General features: G+C 41.8%; 1 protein-coding gene across 1 annotated transcript in view; it reads left to right on the plus strand.

Moving 5' to 3' along the window:
* Positions 1-20286, plus strand: part of Grid1 (glutamate ionotropic receptor delta type subunit 1) — a 770962-nt gene that overhangs the window by 700995 nt on the left and 49681 nt on the right. Inside the window, exon 13 of the mRNA XM_021181815.3 lies at positions 19057-19252. Within this exon, the coding sequence (XP_021037474.1) occupies positions 19057-19252 (196 nt within the window). The remainder of the gene's footprint in view (positions 1-19056; positions 19253-20286) is intronic.

The raw sequence follows: 20286 nt of genomic DNA on the forward strand, positions 1-20286 counted from the left end.
TAGTATATTGTTTAGGGAAAAGTGACAAGAAACATATCTGTACATATTCAGCAGAAACAGATGTTTTCCAAATATCATCAAACTATAGTGTGTATTTGAAGAGAGAGGGAGGGAGGGAAAGAGGAAGAGAGAGAGAGAGAGAGAGAGAGAGAGAGAGAGAGAGAGAGAGAGAGAGAGAGAATGTACACATATGTGCATTATAATTATGTGATATAACTGTGTGCTACAACTAACTACTTTCCAAGAATGACATCATGTAATTTCTACAACATTGAGCTACCCTTGCAGATGAGGAAGCAGAGATCTAGTCTAAGCATCTGATATGAGACAGATTCAAATGAAAGCTTGTTGAATCAAAGCTGACACTTTTTTACCAACATGAATCACTCCATGAAACCCATTTCAGTTGAGAAGTTGAAAGAAACATCTCCAACCAGAGAGGAGACATACTGCACCCTCTTGGGTTTCATTTCCCCAGAAGGACATGGTGTCTTAGCTTCTACTATCAATGCCTCTGTTACCCCTAAGAGTTCATGACTGTGGTTCTTGACCCTTGTGAGCTTATCACTCAACAGAAATTCAGCTCATTGGATGGGTTCCCCATGTACAGCTGAGATTGGCTGGGTCTGCAAAAATGTTCCATCTAACCATGTGCAGTCACAAATTCAGACAGCACATGAGATAAAAGATGGAAACAGATTGTGGAGTCTTAACTGAAAGGTTAGTCTAAAAGTGATGATTTTTAAGGGAAGAACATTCTGGAAGCAGGCACTGCTACGCAGAAATCCATGCTCATCCTGATATTGGCTACAGTACTACACACAAACAGCTTTTCCTATATAGCTTTGCTTTATTATAGGGAAATGTGGATATTTGTTCATGTCTCTTTGGGCTTCATGAGGGTTTACAGAGGCCTCAACAAATGGGTATCCTTTAAATAGTGTACCTCCTCTGGATAGAGACCCTTATATGTTTGTATCAGACTACTGTGCAAGGAGCTGTGAAATTGGGACTTTTAGTCTGGAGTTCTCTATTGTGGCTCTGCCCTGTGGCTCTGCTAGATATTAAGAGCATGCAGTTGTTCCATCTGATAAAATTCCTCTTAAGGCACATGTGCTAAAGTGAACTTGAGTTGGAAAGTACACTGGGCATTTTAGTCTTCTAGATAGTAAATCTTCACAAGTCAGTTTGCTCATCTGTTCAACTGTCTGTCCATCACCCTGTCACTGAACGCACTCATGTGGATTGGGATGATCATTGGTAAGATAATATCAGCAACGTCAGCATATAACTGACTTAATGACTGTACTGTGCATCCTTCCATCATCCATCTATGCATCACCCATACATTTTTATAATGCAGAGATCAATTGATCTTATGTAGCTGTTGTCTTATGTCTGGGGATAAAAAGATAAATGAGGACATACCTTCTTCATGAAGTGGCATTTGGCAATTCAGAGCCAAAATTAAGTTACCTAACACAGTACAGAAATACTGCTGTGATGATGGATATCTCCGTCATTGCCAAAATGGGGAGGGAATGTGTCAATCTTCTAGTATAGCCAAACAAAATAGCATTAAATGGGTGCCTTAGATAATAGCAATGGATTGTTTTATCATTCCAGATGCTGAAAATCTGAACTTAAGGTAATGGTTGGTCCTGTCTACAGGCTAGGAGGTACCATCTGTTCTTCACTGTTCCTATAGCTTCTGATCTTTGCTGACCACCTTTGGTATCTTTTGATTTATCTATGAATTACCCCAATCTTGGCTGATATTTGCTGACCACCTTTGGTATCTTTTGATTTATCTATGAATTGCCCCAATCTTGGCTCATATTTTTGCTTTGTTAATTATGAAAAAATATATATACATATATATGTGTGTGTTTGTGTATACATATAATATACATATAAACATATTCTATTATATGTTACATATATTCAGGGATATTATATATACATATATTATGTATACATATGGATCACACAATACATATATATGATTTAATATATGTATATTTATAATATATGTGTGTCCGTCCAACAAGCCTTCTTTTTTAATAAGTTTATTAGTTATGTATTGTTTCAACGAGAATGAGAATGGCCCCACGGGTCCCTATATTTGAATACTTGGTCTTCGGTTGGTAGAACTGTTTGGGAAGAATTTTGAAGTCTGGCCTTGTTGGAGGAACTGTGCTGCAGAGAGGGCAGGTCATTGTGTCTATTACAGCAGTAGAAATGTCATTAAGACAAGTTGTATTGAAGTACGGCACACCCAATGATCTCTTTTAGCCTATCTACATATAAGGTCTTGATAGGAGGTCAGGACATCACTGTTAAATTCAGTCCAACCCGTAACTCAGAAGGGATTTTCTTCAGTGGAAGCATAGAGGTAGAGGTAGTGAAATGCACCCAAATCTTACAATATGTGGCACTGACTGCATGCTTAGGAAGATAGGTCCTGTTGGCTTATGGAAGAGACCAGAGGAGACAGCTGTGCACTTAGGAGGAAAATCAGTCAAACCAGAGGACAAAGTATAAAATAATGGTGGATGACCATGTGAGACAAGTCCTGTGTGGGGTGGTTAAAAAAACAAAGTTATACATGGGTGGGTCACTTCAACCTGACTGCAGTGGGGAGCCACAAAGTGTTTACCGTAAGTACCACAGTCAAAATCTGCTCACAGAACATCTTGTCTCTGCTGTATAACAGGACCCTGTATCCCCTTCAGCAGGGTGCAGACTGATCTGTCAGACATACTTATGCCTCCCCAAATGCTGATTAGAGTGAAGTTCTGACATGGGGGACCTGCTTGTGTTTGGAAGATGGAGCCTGTGTCAGCATGGGATTGACTCAGTGGACTGAGTAGAAGGAAGACAGGCAAGGAGGGGATACAGTGGACAGGCTTATAAAGAAGCCAACTCCCATGTAATGGTCCTGCTTGCCCCTGCACTGCTCACCCCTGCCTTTTGCTGTTGTTGTTCACTGTATCTGTGTTCACCTTGCCCATGAAGCCAACCTATCTGAGTCCCCTTCTTCTCAGGGCTTTCCTGAAGCCAACAGCACTGAATTTCTTCCTACTTTTCTTCTCTACCCATTCTGTCCAATCTAAGAAATGTATGGTTCAAAATGCCTATACACTGATCTCTAAGTACCCCTGTTTTTGTTTTTGTATTTAACTAAAGTATCTAGAATAGGAAAGAAATAACAGGTTGTACAGTAGAACCATGGCTCATCTCTCATTCATCCACTCAAGCATCAGAATTAAAGGCTTGCTTGATAATCCTTGGGATGTACAAGTCTAGATCCACATACAACCTGACCCTGGTACTTCTGGGAAGCCCAGGAAGCATGGGAGATAGCATCTGTCCCATTTAACATAGATGTCCAATGTCTGGAAGAGAAGGAAGAGAATGAATTCTCCAAATCCTTGCCTCTAGGAGATAGTGATTCTCGGGGTCAGGGGGGAGGAGGGAGTGAAGGCCATCTTTGAATAGCACAGACCTATGTGGATTTCTAGAAGTCTCATATCCTCCTTGAAGAATGACAGGCAGCTTCCATCAGAAAGGAAACTCCTCTGAAGGTTGGAGAAAGGATTAGCTTAGCTCTAGCTCTGTGGCTTGTTTTTGTCCGTACATTATTTTCCATCCCATGAAACTGTGAGAGAACATTCTGCTGCCAAGTCAGGGAAGTCTGCAGCCTCCCAAGCTTATGCCTTTGGAAGTGTGAATTTGCTTTGCTTCCTCAAGTGTTACGTGGCTATGGTCTGCTTGTCACTTGGGGAGGAGCTCACAGGCCTCTTCTTCTAGAGAATTGCTGCCAGTGCCCTGCATGGGCAATGCTCCCAGTGTCTGGATAAGCTGAGTTTTAATTGTTCCAAAGTCTGTTTGTGATATCCTCCCTATGGTACGTCTGAGTCTCAACAGACAACAAAACGTGATTCCAGTTTTCAGAGAAAAACACCATTTCAGAGAAAACAGTCCATGGTACTGCTTTGTGGGAAGAAAGAATCCTAAACAAGATAAGATGTTTTTCATTTCAGCAAACGCTACAGGATGATAGAATATCACAGCAGGGGAAGAGCTGGTGATCATCTTGTCCAGTGGCTTCTCCTGCCAAGGTTCCTAGGGCCAGACAAAGAATGTAAATGTTGTCTGCAAGCAAAGGAAGCACTGGACTTATAAGTGCACAGAAATCATAAGCCATTAAAAATATCCAATTTGAAACAAGCACACACTGTTCCAGGCAGTCAATGACTTCTGAGCCTGCCATACACCCTGACCACTTAGAACCACTCTAGAGCCCAATCTCTCATTTGCTACTCAGGATAACTGACAGCCGCCACAGCAGCTAACACTCATGGAATATTCCCAGGGTTTTGCCTGGATTCACCCAACCCATGAATATCCATGTTCTGCCAACAAGGATACTAATATAGAAAAAGGCCACAGGAGAGGCACAATTTGTTCAAGGCCACAGAGTTTATAAGTGGAAAATTGATATCCCTGGCCACAACCTGTCATCACTGCCTACATTCTGAGTGCCCATCCTGTGCTACCATCCTGTCAGGGCACCCCTTGGATCACTGATATGCTATGCTCCCTGGGCAAGGTACCAGGCTCTCAGGAAGGGAACATTTGAACTGGCATATGATGCTCTCCTAATTTCCTCCTATTTTTCAAGAGGATACCAGACCAGACTGGTTACCATACTCAGCTTTCTGTCCTGAGTGAACTGGTACAAGTAAGGGGCTGATACTGAAGGCTTTTGATAACTCCCAGAATTGCTAGGAGACTGCCACAAAAGAGGAACCATTATGGGAGGGTAGATTTCATGCCCACAAATGCCTGTGCCCTTCCAGGCATTTTGCCAACAGTTTTTCTGTGGTGCTTTCTATAATTCTGTAGCTAGGTACTTTATTCCCTTCAGGCGGTCTACTGATGGTCACTGGCACACTTCCTGTCATTGGCTGGAAACAATGCCAGGCTGAGGCTTATGGAGCCTGTGGATCTACTGGGATAATGTGGCTTGCACTTGACATTACTAATGTTTCCACAAGAACCTTCTTCCCCATAAAATCATCTATGACTGAACGGTCCATGGCTTGGACATCATTCCTAGCTGGAGCTGGGTAAGGTTGATCATTCATGCACCTGTGCAGACTTGAGAAGGCTTGGCATTAGGTTTACCAGTAAGCTCACCTAGATTTTCATATGGGTCAGCTCTCAAACCTTATTGGTGAGGAGAGAAACTACCTAGTCACAAAAGAAGGTACTGGAGATGAATTAGCCAGTTGTTATAAGAACATTTGTTTTAATATTTGGCTCCTTCCATCCTCTGAACCAAATGAGGCCTATCATATCCTGTGTCTTGCATATTCCTTTTCTGACTCTGCCACTGGACTCAATATCCTTGTTCAGGTAACTTCTTTTTTCCTGCAAACTGATTCAGAATGGGTTACTGTCTGTGGCTTTATATTTAATTGTAGCTGGGTTTGCATTGTTGGATAACAGCCTCCCATGAGCTAGTGTTTTCCTTCAGGCTTTGCTACAAGGAAAGACTTTGTTTGTTTTCTTATATCATGGATGCTGACTGCCAAGACCCATATAGTTTATAAACAAACTTAAGACTTCTGAGCAGTTGTCTTGGCTCTGTCTGGCTTAGATGTGATTTGGCCTTCTGTGGAGTTCCCATCCTGGCACTGTGTCTCCTTTGTTTTGAAGTTTCTCATAACAAATAGCATCCTTCAAGCCAAGTGTTCAGGTCCTCCAACAGTTCCTTCCTTGGAAATTTCTTTCTCATTCCTATCCTGGTATCCTTAAGTATATTCTGATACCTGCACACACCTAGACTTTGACTTGTGTACCTGTATGCACTACACATGTGCAAGTACATACTTAGTGTTATTCAACAGTTGTGTTCTAATGTGCATATGACCCTTTTTGCTTTTATAGCCTGCCCCTATCCAGCGTATAGGACAAGCCACCCACTCACCTCTCTGTTCTGTGACCCTCTAATTGTCTAAGTGGCATTGATACCTCATCATTTTCCCATTATCCCTGTGTGTCTGCAGTTCTAACTATCTTCTAAGCATTTTATGGACAATTGTTGCCTCTGGATCCTGGGGTTAATGTTCCTTCATTGTTTACCATTTCTTTTCTTCTTAGTAAACCATTAACAGCTCTTAGAATATTTCACCCTCACAAATATCCATGATTTGTAAATGCTGTTACCTCGGTGTGGGACATTTTCAATGACTCTCTTCTATGTGTCAAGTCCTCTTTTTCTTTGAGTTGTATAACCTTGGTCTCTCCTTTCCCACTAACCTTCTCTCTTTGCCCCAACCTCTAATGCTTTGCCTTCTGCCAAGTTAGAATCAGTTCAATATTATATTCCCTCTAGACTGTCTTTAATTCTAGTAGTACATTGTGCATGATGTTCTCTGGTGTCTTAGTGCTTCCTCTTCACTCTCCCTACTTAGCTCAGGCTACTTGGTATCTATCACCGCTTGACGGGGCTGGAGCATACAGATTTTTTTCATCAAGCAATCTTGAGTTTGAAGACAGCTCCTTGGCTTTTTACCTCCACCAGTTCCTTGATGTCTCTGGACCTCTGCCTCTTTATCTGTAAAATAGGGTGTGGGATGTAATAATAACCTTTTTGAAAGAGCTACTGCCAAGGCTAAATGAAGCAATATGAATGAAGTGTTAGTACAGTCTTAGAGTTGCGGTCATTATATGACAGGAAAGCAGGTAAAGCAGAGGGGCACAGATATCTGTAAAGCAGGAGATGAGGGCTAGAACTCAGAAGGAGCAGAGGAGACAAAGGGTATTGCCCTGGAGTGGATGAAGAGTCCTGGTGTGCCAGGTGGCTGGGGGTGGGTGACATCTTCATTGTCTCCTGGGAGGGTAGCCTCTCTTATTTGCATTTCATCCACATTTATGACAGGTTCCTAATGAATTAAGAGCCCCAGAACTGATATATTAAAGGTCAATGGCTCATCCTGCTTTTGCATTGATTAGTGGCAGCAAACATTTGTGGGTGTTATTAACTGGGAGCCAGCCATGTTCTTGGCATGCAGGCATTTGGTGGCACTGCCAAGGATACTGTGCAGGGCTCCCACTGCGTGACAGGGACACAAGAGGCAGCGAAGTAGACAGCAGCTGCATCTCAGAAATTCAGCTGATGGAGTCTGACTTCCACTGAATCCATGAGAAAACTGGATCTTGAAGCTTTAACACTGGACATTACCCCTGGGAAGAAGTGGAGATGTCGATCTGGATAGAGAGAACTCTGTGCTAAGTAAGCCCCAAGATCCAAGACCACAGTTCTTCAACTCAAGCATCCACAATGGAGACTTTTTTTTACAACAACAAGAACAACAACAAAATGCCAGTTCAGACATTTTAAAAGCATGACAAAGCTAACTTTGTATGTGTATGCATGTGTATATGCGTGTGTGTGTGTGAGAGAGAGAGAGAGAGAGAGAGAGAGAGAGAGAGAGCATGCGGGCCCATGCGTGTGGGGGTGAGTGGGGGTGCGTGCCTGCTGTGTCCATTAGTATCTACCATATGCCAAAGGAATACTGGACAAATTATACAAATAAGGGACAATTATACAATAAGGGACAAATTTGTCTAGAATTTTCCTGGGTTTTGCTCTGAAACTCATCAATATGTGAGATTCCCTCAGTCCTAGACAAATGCAGATAGCATATAACCTAAAGTATAGATACTGGTGATATAAAGCAAACAGCTAGATCTTATTCTTAGAGCGAAACTGGCATCAAACACCTATGTAACAGGCGGGAATATATGTATTTTTACTATATACATTAAGGGATAGCTATTTTATACATGGTTGTCAGCAGAGGCCTTGTAAAGACAGTGACATTTATCAGGGATTCAGTATATACAAGAACAACATTTGGCTGAGAAGGAAAAGCGAGAGGATGAGCAGGCTCAATCTAGGTTTAGGGGTTTGTATTTTAAGTGTTTGACTGTTTGGTCTGGAAACATATTAGTCAACTAAATGGAGTTGTCACTTGGATGATTTCGAGGAGCCTGTAGGGCAAATTAGGGCTTAATGGTTCACTGGGAGTCCAGAGTGTAGAGATGTGTCTCCAGCTAATGGACATGAGATTCTGGCCAAAGTTTGTCACCAGAGAAGAAGGGATCTGATACTCCAGTTCCAGAAAAGAAAACTCTAGGACTAAAACTGTGAAAATACTCATGACTCCAGCCACATGTGTAGCAGAGGATGGCCTTATGGGACATCAATGAGAGGAGAGGCCCTTGGTCCTATGAAGGCTTGATGCCCCAGTGTAAGGAAATGTCAGGACAGGGAAGCAGGAGTGGGTGGGTTAGTGAGCAGGGGGAGGAGGGATGGGATGGGGGAGTTAGAAGGGAAACAAGGAAAGGGGATAATATTTGAAATGTAAATAAAGAAAACATCTAATAAAAATACAAAAAAAAAAAAACTAAGAAAAGTCATGAATAAGGAGGTTCCTGCATGATTTTTATGAGACCCAAGGAAAGAAGTGCTCTAGGAAGGAGAGAGTGATCGTTTGTCAAATACTGCTGATGTGGGAAAAAGTGGGGACTACATAGTTGGAAGGTCATTAATGACCTTGAGAAAAACAGCTTTTGCTTAGTGGTTAGCCAGGTGAGTGAGTCAGGAGCATAAGAAATGGGAGAGAGTGATGGAAATGACAGCCACAGATAACTCTTTCCAGGAACTGGATGGGAGTTTGGGATGAAATGCAGTATCAAAGATTGTTTAAAGATAGAAGATATATGTGTTTTCAAGCCCATGGAAATGGCCCATATAAAGAAGTAATTTCATAATATAAGAGACAAGGGGTGATAACTGGAAGAGCAATGTGCTTTGAGAATGCAGGCAACTCCTATATCCAGGAGACAAACCAATATACTTAATAGGAGCGAGAGCAGAGGTGGCAGCTTATAAAGAAATCAGGTGGATATGCAGTGGTTTTAGAAAATCTGAGTTTTTTAGTAAAACCAAATTCTTTACTGAAGGTTTTGGCTTTCTTGGGGAATAATAAGCAGGGTTTTCTGAGAGCCATCCAAGAGACTGGGAAAATTGATTGTACAGAGAAATATAGAAGCTTGCCCAACAGCATCAAGGGTCCACTGGAAGTCTGTGAGGTTAGTGGTTTTAAGTTAGACCCATTAGCATATGAGCTTCCATTCATTCTTTCTACATTCATTTCTTCTAGCTACATTCAGCCTTTGAGCTTCAAGCACAGGATATGGTTAAATCAGAACTGGTTCCTTTACTTCTGTCTATCATAGCATATATGGGGCAATATAGTCCATGCACAAGGGGACTCACAGTTGAGTCAGGAACACAGGATACATGAGGTACAAGGTCAGTGTCAGGACAAGGCTCAGCCTAGAGCACAGAGTGACATGGATCCTGTGAATGTGGACTAGCCCTCCTTCCTTCCTTCCTTCCTTCCTTCCTTCCTTCCTTCCTTCCTTCCTTCCTTCCTTCCTTCCTTCTTTCCTTCCTTCCTCCCTTCCTTCCATTTTTCCATGTATATGTATAAAGAGTGTACATGCTTATATGTATGCATATTTACATGTGTATTTGTATATGTATATGTGTGAGAGTATTATGAGTATGTGCTTGCATGTGGAGGCCTAAAGTTAGTATCTGGTATTTTCTTTGGTCACTCTCTACAGCATATGATAAAAGGCAAGGTTTATGAATTGAACCCAGGGCCCACCGATTAGCTAACCTAGCTAGTCAGGTTGCTCCAGGTATGCACTGTTTTTGTTTCCCACATGTTGGGATAATAAGAAGTTCACCATACCTACCCAGCATTTATGGGTAGGGCCTTTGGTCAGTAGAAAGTGCTTTGGCTGAGCCATCTCCTTGACTCCGGGACCCATTCTTTTTATTAGATGTGACAGTTGAGAAGATTTCTTGGGTACAGCTTAGCAGGCAATGTGTCTGAATGCAGACCTGAAGACATGAGTGAACAGGGGTCTTCCATGATCATAGCATCTGTGAAGAGGCTAGTGGGTGGGTGGGGGAGTAGAAACTCTAGCTACACAAGGCATGAGTCTTCTTCACTGAGGACCACAGAGGCCTGCAGACTTGACCTTGTGGAAAATGAGAGTGTGCCATGCATACAGCCCTTCTGATCTCCCTTGGCTCATTTTCAGAGCTTCCATCACTGAACCCTATCACTTCCAGGGACCAGGCCTGGATTAAATCTAGTTGAATGATGTAGAAGTGAAGGATATGCTAGCCTGCCTGGTATAGGAATTGTATCCCTGAGCCCTGGGTTGGGGAGACTGGCCTTGGAAATTTTAGGTATGTCTGGTTCTTGGGAGATTCAGCTATGTGATACAGTCTATTCCACCATAGCCTGCAGAGTAGATATTGGATGGGGGCAGCAGGGGAGGGAGGCTCTTCTTTGAAATGGGTCTTAGCTGACAAGTAGTCCTACCCTACCAGGAAAGAAAGGCGATATGGAAAAGAGAGCAAAAAACTAAGTTCCCAGAGTCCAGAACTCCATTTGCATATCTGAGGGATTTTAAAATCATTCAGGTCACATTTTACATATAATTCAAATGCAAATTTTGCAGGAATACATTTGTTAGAACTGGAAGCCTTGGAAGTGGTCTCTGTTTCTCTTTGTTTTTGTGTTTATTTATGATTTTTTGTTAAAGGTGGAATTAGATACTGTTTCCTAATGTTGAAAGGTATTTTTCTTGTTTCTGAATAATCACACAATATAGTGGTCTCCTCTGATCTGAGAGATACTCACCAAGACACAATATAGATGCATACAAAAATGGTGCTAAAGTTTATTTCACCGTTTTATTAAAACTGCTATATGCTACATAAATTAGGTATAATAAAATACTAAAACAATAAGATAATTGTAAAATATATTCTAATAGTATCATTTAAAACATAAATTATTTATATTTCATTTAATATATGAAGAATGTGTTAAACCGAGTTTTGTACTGTTGTTTGTGTTTGTCTGTTCTTTCAGTTTTTTAAGCTTGTCATGGACTTCATCCTGTGGTGGGCCCTGCTTCATTCCCAGGACAGTTTTGCTGGTCTGGGGTTGCCACTGTGCTTACTGCATAGAACTGTGCCCTGAGTAGGCTTTGTATGTGAAGAACCTGCCTGTGTCTCATTGTCTTCCAGGCTTGCTAGATGGCCTAGGGGAAAAGTCTCTGGAGTAAGAGAAACTGAGAGGCTGCCTCTGCAGCTACACTGCCTCTTCCTCTGAAGGACAGATGCTGCTGGTCTCAGTCCAGCCTTCCATGAACCTATGCCCTCTAACTCATCTTTGTCTGATGCGAGCAAAGAGAGAGAAACATGTGCCTAAATGCCAAAGCTGATGTTGAAAACAATGTCTGGCTTCTTTATATAATTATCTTCTCCATTCCTTTTCATAAACTGTATCATGCTTTGCTATCTCCCCAGCAATATCTTCATCAGAGGCTGCCAACCATAGCCTCCGATCTGAATTGTGTTTTCATATACAGTGGTTTTTTTAATCTTTAACTTTTAAAATGCTTTTTAAAGTATTGGAGAAAACAAAAGCACACTAAAAGAAACAAACACAGACAAAAAAGTCATGTGACAAGAGTTTCATAGGAACATCAGAGCCCATAATAAGAGTTTCTGTTTTCAGACTACAGCATCGCATAACTGTTGGTGCCCCGTTCTCTCTCTCCAATCTTAACATGACATGGAGATGTCATGAAACCAAGATCTCTGTGTTATTCTTACTCTATCCCTAAACCTTTAGCAGGGCCTCATACAGGCAGATTCTCAAAAATCGGGCATATTGAATGTTGACTGAATGAAAAAGGAAGACCCTTAAGAAGCCTTGCCCTGAATGGAAGAGGCACAGAGAAAAGGATACAAGAGAATTCTGAGAAGTGGAGAAAGGGACAGAGGGTGTGCATGCGTGTGTGTGTGTGTGTTTGTGTGTACATGTTCTCAAGCAGAAAGTGGAAGGATAACCAGGAAGCTGTGCTTCTTGTGTGCAGCATCCTCCTGGGTAGATTCAGACATAAGTCAGAAACATGAGAGTGTCAGAATGATAGTAGGCACATATACACACTGTAGTAAAGACTTTCATTTATGAACTATGTATGCCCACCATCCTTCCTGTATAGGATTCCCCATTGCTTTCCTTTAGAATGAATAAGAAAAATATTAGTCCTTCTAGGATTAGATTAGTCAGATCTAGAATATGGCAGTCCCACTGTTGAAAAATCTGTTTTACATATACTGTATATTGATTCTACATGTTGCAACTGTATTTATCTCCATTTCCAATGTAAATATTTCTGTTAACATGCAAAGATGTGTTTATAAATTCTGTATCATTGATTTTTCCCATGCTGCAAACACATTCATCTCTTTGTTAATGAAAACGTATCTAGAAGTAGGAAGATTGATTTATAGGTCAAGGTGTGGGGAGGAAGTGATGTGACAGCCATCCTGGGAGACTGTCCTTGGCTGTGACTGAAGGGACACTGTGCAATTTCAGAGAAGTTAGTTTGTGGATGGAGGAAACTTCTCTCAGAGCTGAGCTAGCTTGCAGAGCCCTATCTGCTAGACTGTTTGAGATGCTCATGGTCATCAGTTATGATTTCCAATGCAAAAGCCCCTGAATCAGTAGTTCAGGATATGAGATACAGAAAACCAGCTCAAGAAAGGCTTTTAGTAGAGGCATGGAATGGAACATTTTGGCTCAAGTATAAACTTGGAGAAGAGAGTGGGCTTAGTTATGGGAGGATTCTAACACTAGATGTTGTCCAAAACAAAGAGACAGGCAGAGGGGCTTGATTTCTCAAAATGAACATGCTTGTACTGTGCCACTGATTAAGAGCAAAGGATCCAAGGGATGATGCCTGTGGTGGTTTGGATATGCATGACCCAGGGAGTGACACTATTAGGAGATATGGCCTTGTCTGAATAGGTGTGGCCTTGTTGGAGGAAGTGTGTCACTGTGTGGGTAGGCTTGGAGATCCTCCTCCTACCTGTCTGGTAATAGTCTTCTCCTAGAAGTCTTGGCATCAACATGTAGAACTCTCAGCTCCTCCAGTGCCATGTCTGCCTGAATGCTGCCATGCTCCAGCCTTGGTGATAATGGACTGAACCTCTGAACCTGTAAGCCAGCCCAAATTAAATGTTGCCCTTTATAAGAGTTGCCTTGGTCATGGTCTCTCTTTGAAGCAATAAAACCCTAATTAAGACAATGTCTCAGAAGCCATTTGTCCCAATCCCTTGCCCTGTGCTTTCTACTTTTCTAGGGTGCCCTTTTTGAAGGGGAAGCCATTTTGCTCACAAAGCAAATTGGAGTTCTGGTGTCTCCATACTCTGTCTATGTTCAGATTTGTCCTAGACCATCCCATTTGGTACCATAGAAGCCTGAATTAGGTAGTATTGATAAGGTGACAGTTTAAGTGTTGATAGGGAGGATTGGCCTGTACTTTGGTGAGGAGGTAGACATAAATTGGGGTATAGGCTGTTTTCCTTGGGATAGATTTAGGAATGGAGAGGTGGGCTTTGATTATGTGATCCTGAAAGTTGATGTATGCTTCCTACCCATGCTTTCTTCCATGCAGTGTGACAACTACTGAGTATTGATTTAAAGCATTAAGGATAACCTCAGAGGCTCCAAAATGTGTCAGTGTTAAGGAAAGAAAATTTTAGCATTTCTCTTTGGATTATTTTGAAGGAGAGCAAGGCAAAGCTCAAATTCTCTGCTTTTCTCCATGTCTTTTTCATTTGTCTATAGTTTGTAGTAACTTGTTTGTCTGTAGTCTATGTCTGAGGTGTGAATTCTGTCTGCCCCTATTGCCTGTGTGTCTAACAAAAGCCACTGCTGTGGGTCTATTGAGCAACACATACAGCATCACATTGGGAGGAAATGAGGGATACTTTACAGAAAAGTTTAATAGTTTTATAAGAGATTAAGTAGCATGCAGCTAACCAATAGTACTACAAACATTCTGCTCTCAAGCAATGTCTATATACCATTTTAAATATTTGTGGTGGGTAATTATTGTATAAGGTTACTCTTGACTATTAACTATTTTCTTCAAATGCTTACCCTTTCCCCTCCCACGGGCACACATGTACTGCTCTAAATTAGAGGCCTGGAAGAGTGTGTAATTTGAGATTAAAGCTCTGTATTAGTTTAGGTTGCATCACCTGATTACATGGGAAATCTAAGGCAAGTAAGGTTGGTCACTACATTGTTCTCTTAAAGACATGTTAAACAAAGAAACTGTGTATACTGCAGGATATCAAGCAAAGTATTAAGTGACCTCAAGGTTTATCATTGACTCCACTGTGAGGTCAGCAAATGTTCCAGGCTTTAATGTAAACTGTATTAGCATACCACCCTCCACTCCACTAGATGGCCACCATGATTCAAACACTGGGGCTACTTGTTAAGAATCTGACAGAAGGGCAGACGCTGAACATTGACTATGAGCTGGATGTGTGCCTGTGGTCATTAATATTCACCAACCCTGCGAAACACGGATGACTTATAAAGGCTAAGACCTCAGATATTAAATGTGTTGCCTTGGTCAGTGTTTCTAGAACCTAATTTATTAGAGTCACTTGGAAAGCTATGAAAGCACAGAAGCCTAGCACCAGCCCAAGAGTTTCTGAATTGTTAGAGCTGGGGTCAGGGTCAAGAATTTGTATCTCTCATCATGCCAAGGGAACTGCTGAGACTCCAGTTCTGAGGCGCACATGAAGGCTGAGGGAGTACCTCAGATGACTGGGATTTTCTGAGACAGTATCGCATCCACATCTGCCAGCTTTCCAAAGTTCAGGCAACCTGTAATGTGCAGCCCACATGACCTGTGTTTTCTCACCCATCAGGGCCTGGATAGATAACTTCTTCTCTTCCTAGAATATCCTATGTGTCAGTTCTTGCTTGGCTGCCTTCACCTGGGCTTCAAGATTCAGCCAAATGCTTCTTTAGGAAACCCTTTTGGCTCCCAATTTAGGGCTTCTCCCCTGGATGTTCAGGGGTCCCCCATGTGTAACTGTATTTTGCTCCCACACACATTATTTGCTCAGTGCTGGGTTTTGTTTTGTTTTGTTTTTTTGTTTGCTCATTTCTTTTTTGTTTTCTCTCCAGCCATACATTTATATCTTGTTGTAAACTTCCAATAGATTGTCACTATTCATCTCTTGCTTTAGGTGTCACAGCTCATGGCCTATGAGACATCTAGAAATGGTTTGGGATAATAGCTGGTTCAGTTATTTTATCAAGGTGCATGTCACACACTGGACTGACAGACGTCCAAGCCGAAATGAATGGGTTTGCCCTCTCTCTATCTTATAAAGTAAGTGCCTGGACGATTGTAGTCACTTCTTGCTGGAAAGAAAAGGTAAATTGTATGTACTGCAAGTGTAGTCCGCTCTTGATGAAACTCCTTTCCTCTTTTTGATGGGGTTCCTATCTACCTTCAGCATCTGTCTTTTGTTGATTGCCAAGGCTGGCTTGGCAGCCTCGTTGACTGGCTGTCCTTAGTCCCCATTATATTTCCCTGTGAGTTATTTCTAAAACTCTGTGTTCTGACAAAAGGGAAAATACCCATGGAGATGATGGTTTTTGAGGTGTCCTTAGGTAAGCCCACCTCTTCCAGTCCTTTTATAGGCTTAGATACTCAGAACCATGATCGTTGGACCTATTGTGTGACAGTCATGGAAATGACCCTGGAATTCTTTGCTGAGAAGGTATACATCTGTAATTAGAGAGATCTCTGTTTAGAAATCTATGGCTATAGGAGGTAGTAGACAGACCATGGTCAGATGATGAAGCTGCCCTGGGTGAAGGTGATGTTTGAGGAAGATGGGATAATAAGCTCTGCTGGGACAGACAGGGAGATAGAGCCATTAACATTCAGACTGCCTGCTTGTCATCCATGATGTTCCCTGAGCCTCTGGCCAGGAACACCATCATGAATAAATACTCAGGAGAGAGGAAATCTCCATTTCAAATGTGGGGATAAAACAGGAGATCAGAGCTCCCTGGAAGTTATGCATTCGTTCCATACTCATAGAAACTGCAGTAATTTAGAGTAGTTCAGTATTTAGACTCAACTGTGTAATTCATCCTGATGTTTCCCATTCATCAAAGCTTGTATTTGTTTGTATTACCATGAGAAGAATAAAAAAATATGTAGGAAAAAGAAGATTTCCCTTCCTTTCATTCCAGGCGATTTATAGCTGAGTTACAACCCTTGGGGCCCTTCAAGCAAAGGAACATCTTGCTTCAATTAGGTATAAATAATGAACAATAATTAGAAAGATTTCTTCATCAAATTTGTTATTTTATGTTTTCTTTCATCTGCAATGTGTGGAAATGAATCCTGGGCTCTATTACTTGGGCAAATAGCAAGGAACAAGGGAATGCTATTGAAAGCAACACCACAGCAGAAGAGAAAAACCATACACTTCCGGGCTTTGTGTGCTTGCTGTGTAGGCTGCTCCAGCTCTGGGCTCAGGGCCATGGAGTAGGGATGGAGCAGCTTCATCTCCAGGCCTCCAAATTCTTACATTTGGTGGGATCCCATGTGTATAATGTCAGCTCAGAATAGTGACCTCCAGCTCTTAGGTACTGACCCCATCAGGTAATGTTCTTTGGCCTGTACATCAATCCTAACTTAATCTTCAGTTGGAACACACTGCTACAGGCTCTGCTTCTAGCCTGCATCTTAAGATTTGGAAAGTGAGGTATAAGGACATTTGTGAACTTGTCCATTCTATTAGGGACAGTGAGGACTAAAAACAAGAGAGCAGCTGGACTCCAGAGCCACTACTTTTCTTTACTAAGGAATGCTGCTCTTTGAAATACCAGTGAGATGGTACAGCTATGATAGCCTTCAAGCTATGGGGAGATACCACAGGGAGACTTAGGCTGAGGATGGTTTTGCAGCTAGATTTGCAGAACATGCAGGTACATGAGTGAGATAAAAGGATTCCAGGCAAAGGGAGAAGCATAGCCTCATAGCTGAGATGAGAATGGGTGGTACTTTTTACTTTTAGGTTGGCAATGGTTAGAGAAAACCACTGGAGATGGAGAGAAGGAGAAGTTGTATAGATGAACCTGGCAAGATTGGTTGGTGTACTGGTTAGTTTTTTGTCAACATGACACAATTTAGGAAGATTTGGGAAGGCAGGCATTCAACTAAGAGAACACCCCCATCAGATTGTTTGAAGGTTGGACACTGGGAAATTTTCTTGATTAAAGATAGATGTGGAAGGGTTCAGTTCACTAGAGCTGGTTCCACTCAGGACAGGCAGTCTTGGGTTGTATAAAAATATACAATCCATGGGGAGCAAGCTAGTAAGCAGTATTCTCCCATGGTTTCTGGTTAGGTTTCTGCCTCCAGGTTCCTGTCCTGACTCTTCTTCATGTTAGACTTAAAGCTTTACTATGAAGTGAACTCATTCCTTTACAACTTCCCTTTCCTTTGTTTGTGTTGTTTATTACATCAATAGAAAAGCAAACCAAGATAGTTGGGTTGGTATTTCCTATGGAAGATGCATCAGGAGGTACTGATAATGGTGTGGCTTGATAGAGGAGATAGTGAGACTTTCAGAAGAGAAACAAAGAGCAATCTTGTCAGACCCTGGACAGAAAACCTAGGTTCCCATTAAGGATTTTTAATTTTGAAAATTGGCCTGGAATATGACAATATATGTCATATGTCATGATGGGCACTACTTTTCAAGTAACAAATAAGAGCACAGTACTAGTTCATCCTTCCTGTCCTCACTACAGAGGACTCCTGACTTCACTGTGTCTCAACTGAAGAGTCTTTGATAGTCTAATGGTGTGAAAAATAACAAGCACTAGAAACTGAATTTTGAATGTTGAGTTTGGATCTCTTCCTAGGCTTGTGATGTGTGGAAAAATTCTCTCTTGTGGGTCTGGGTGGCAGCAGTGACTGGATCGCCAAGTGGGCCATGTGATACTGGGGTAAAAAGTGACCCACTATAAAACAGGCATGGCATTCCATGCATGTTAACATGAGTGATATAGGCGTAGTACACTAAGGAAGGTGCAGAAAGGGTGTTTTCAACGTAGTGGCATTTTCAATTCAAGATGAACTCATACTGCCATGCAAAGCAGAAACTCAGGAAGTATACGCATCTCCCTTTCCAGAAAGAAGCCTTCTTCTTTAACCCCAGCTTAGGTAGCAACCGAGAGTTGGTTGCTGAGGGGTTTCCTGAGATACTCTGGCCTTCTAACATCTGTCTTGATGGAGCTACTTGCTTCTTTTCTTGGTAAAAATGAATCCAGACCATCACACGTATTGCTCCTTAATCATCAGTACTTCTAAATCCCTTTCTATGCAAAACAAACAAACAAACAAAACAAAAACAAAACAAAAAAACCCTAGGAGATCCATGTAAAAACACAGTTTTCATTACTTTTTCAAAAATTAACTTGGTTGGTAGATACTCTGCATCATTAATTGGCTGGAATTCCAGCACATGTACAAGTTTTAGAGGGGATGACTCTTAATTGACTCAGCATCATAGTGAATGTCTGTGCCACACTAACCACAAGTGTTGGGGCTAGTCATCATCTTCATCATCCATCTAGCCTGCTCAGCATTAGGATGCTCAGGGCAGAAGCTGTCAGTAACTGTTGTTTTGTGTTGCCCTGACTCTGTTATATTGCTATTTCCTGCCTTGATTCATATTTTTATAGGTGGATTCCAAGCTCACTAATGGCAGAAATCATTTCTTACTTATTGTTTTATACTTTGAGGTCAACACGGAACCTAGTTTTATATGTTTCATATTGAGGAAACCTATCTGTGACATATGGAGGTCTGGCTCCAGGCTGAGGGATTGATGCATTTGTACATTTACTGTGACAGATGTGGATAATGGGTTAGTACAGAGCCTGGAACTCAGAAGGAGGTTGCAGCCCATTTTATCCTTATAATGTGTACTATGCAGTAATTGCTAACATTTAATTTTACTGCCTTTCTGCCTTTCAGGACATTTCAGGACCTGTCCAAGCAACTGGAGATGTCTTATGGCACTGTCCGGGACTCTGCTGTCTATGAGTACTTCAGAGCCAAGGGGACCAATCCCCTGGAGCAGGATAGCACTTTTGCTGAGCTCTGGCGGACCATAAGCAAGAATGGAGGGGCTGACAACTGTGTGTCCAATCCTTCAGAAGGTATCAGGAAGGTAGGCAAGAATTGGAATCTGGGTACAGATGCTGGAATAGGGCCATGGGTTGGATCATCCTTTAGACTACAGCTAACTTTGCAGAAGCATGTGCCTGTAAGAAATCTACTCTCATACTTTGCAAGTTGATGCCCACTCTTATCTGTAGAAGCAGAGGGTCTTGGGGAAGTTGATCAGGGGAGATCAGACAGGTTAAAACAGGGTCTTGAGAATTTCTCCATATATGCTGTTAGTTTTGTGGTACAGTGGCCCTCCCCTTACAGGTGAGAGCACTTGGTGAAAACATAACACCATGGGAATAAGAAAAGTATCTTTGGGTCAGCTGTACTTATGGCGAGTTGATCAGGATACTAGCATAGGGAAGACTACATGTGAGCCAAAGATCATCTGAGACCACTTATGGGCTATGTTATGGAGTAGAGATCTGTTTTCCAGGTAGTGGGAAGAACAGTGGTTCTGGGGTGGAGCCTATACTGGAGAGGAAAGAAGCTAGAGCCAGTGGAAGGTCCAAGAAAACCCAGCACTTTCTTCTTGTATGCCTTTCTGTTGTGATAAACACCATGACTAAAAGCGACTTGGAAAGGAGTGGTTACTTTTCATATCAGAATTCCAGTTTATAGTCCAACTTTGAGGGAAGTTGGACAGAGATCAGTAGGCAGGAATTAAAGTGGAAAGCATGGAGAAATGCTGGTTGCTGTCTTAATGTTCATGGCTCATGCTCAGACAGCTTTTTAAATATAACTCAGGCCCACCTTCCCAGGAGTAGCACCATTCACAGTGGTCTGGAACCTTCTATTTAAAATACCAATCAAGGAAATTGTCCTCGCAGACACACCACAGGCCAATTGTTGGAGGCAATTTCTCAATTGAGATTCTTTCTTCTCAGGTGACACTAGAATGTGTCAAGACAACAGTAAAATCTAAACAGGGCAGTTACTGGCTTGAGTAGCTTGCCAAACATTGCTCCTCTATTTAGCCTGGTTTCCTACAATGATGTGCACTGAGCATTGCTAGATCATCAAACATATGAATTT

The sequence above is a fragment of the Mus caroli genome, unplaced genomic scaffold, assembly GCF_978045245.1.
Source record: "Mus caroli unplaced genomic scaffold, Mus_caroli_1 scaffold_12, whole genome shotgun sequence".
Taxonomy (NCBI): Eukaryota; Metazoa; Chordata; class Mammalia; order Rodentia; family Muridae; genus Mus; species Mus caroli.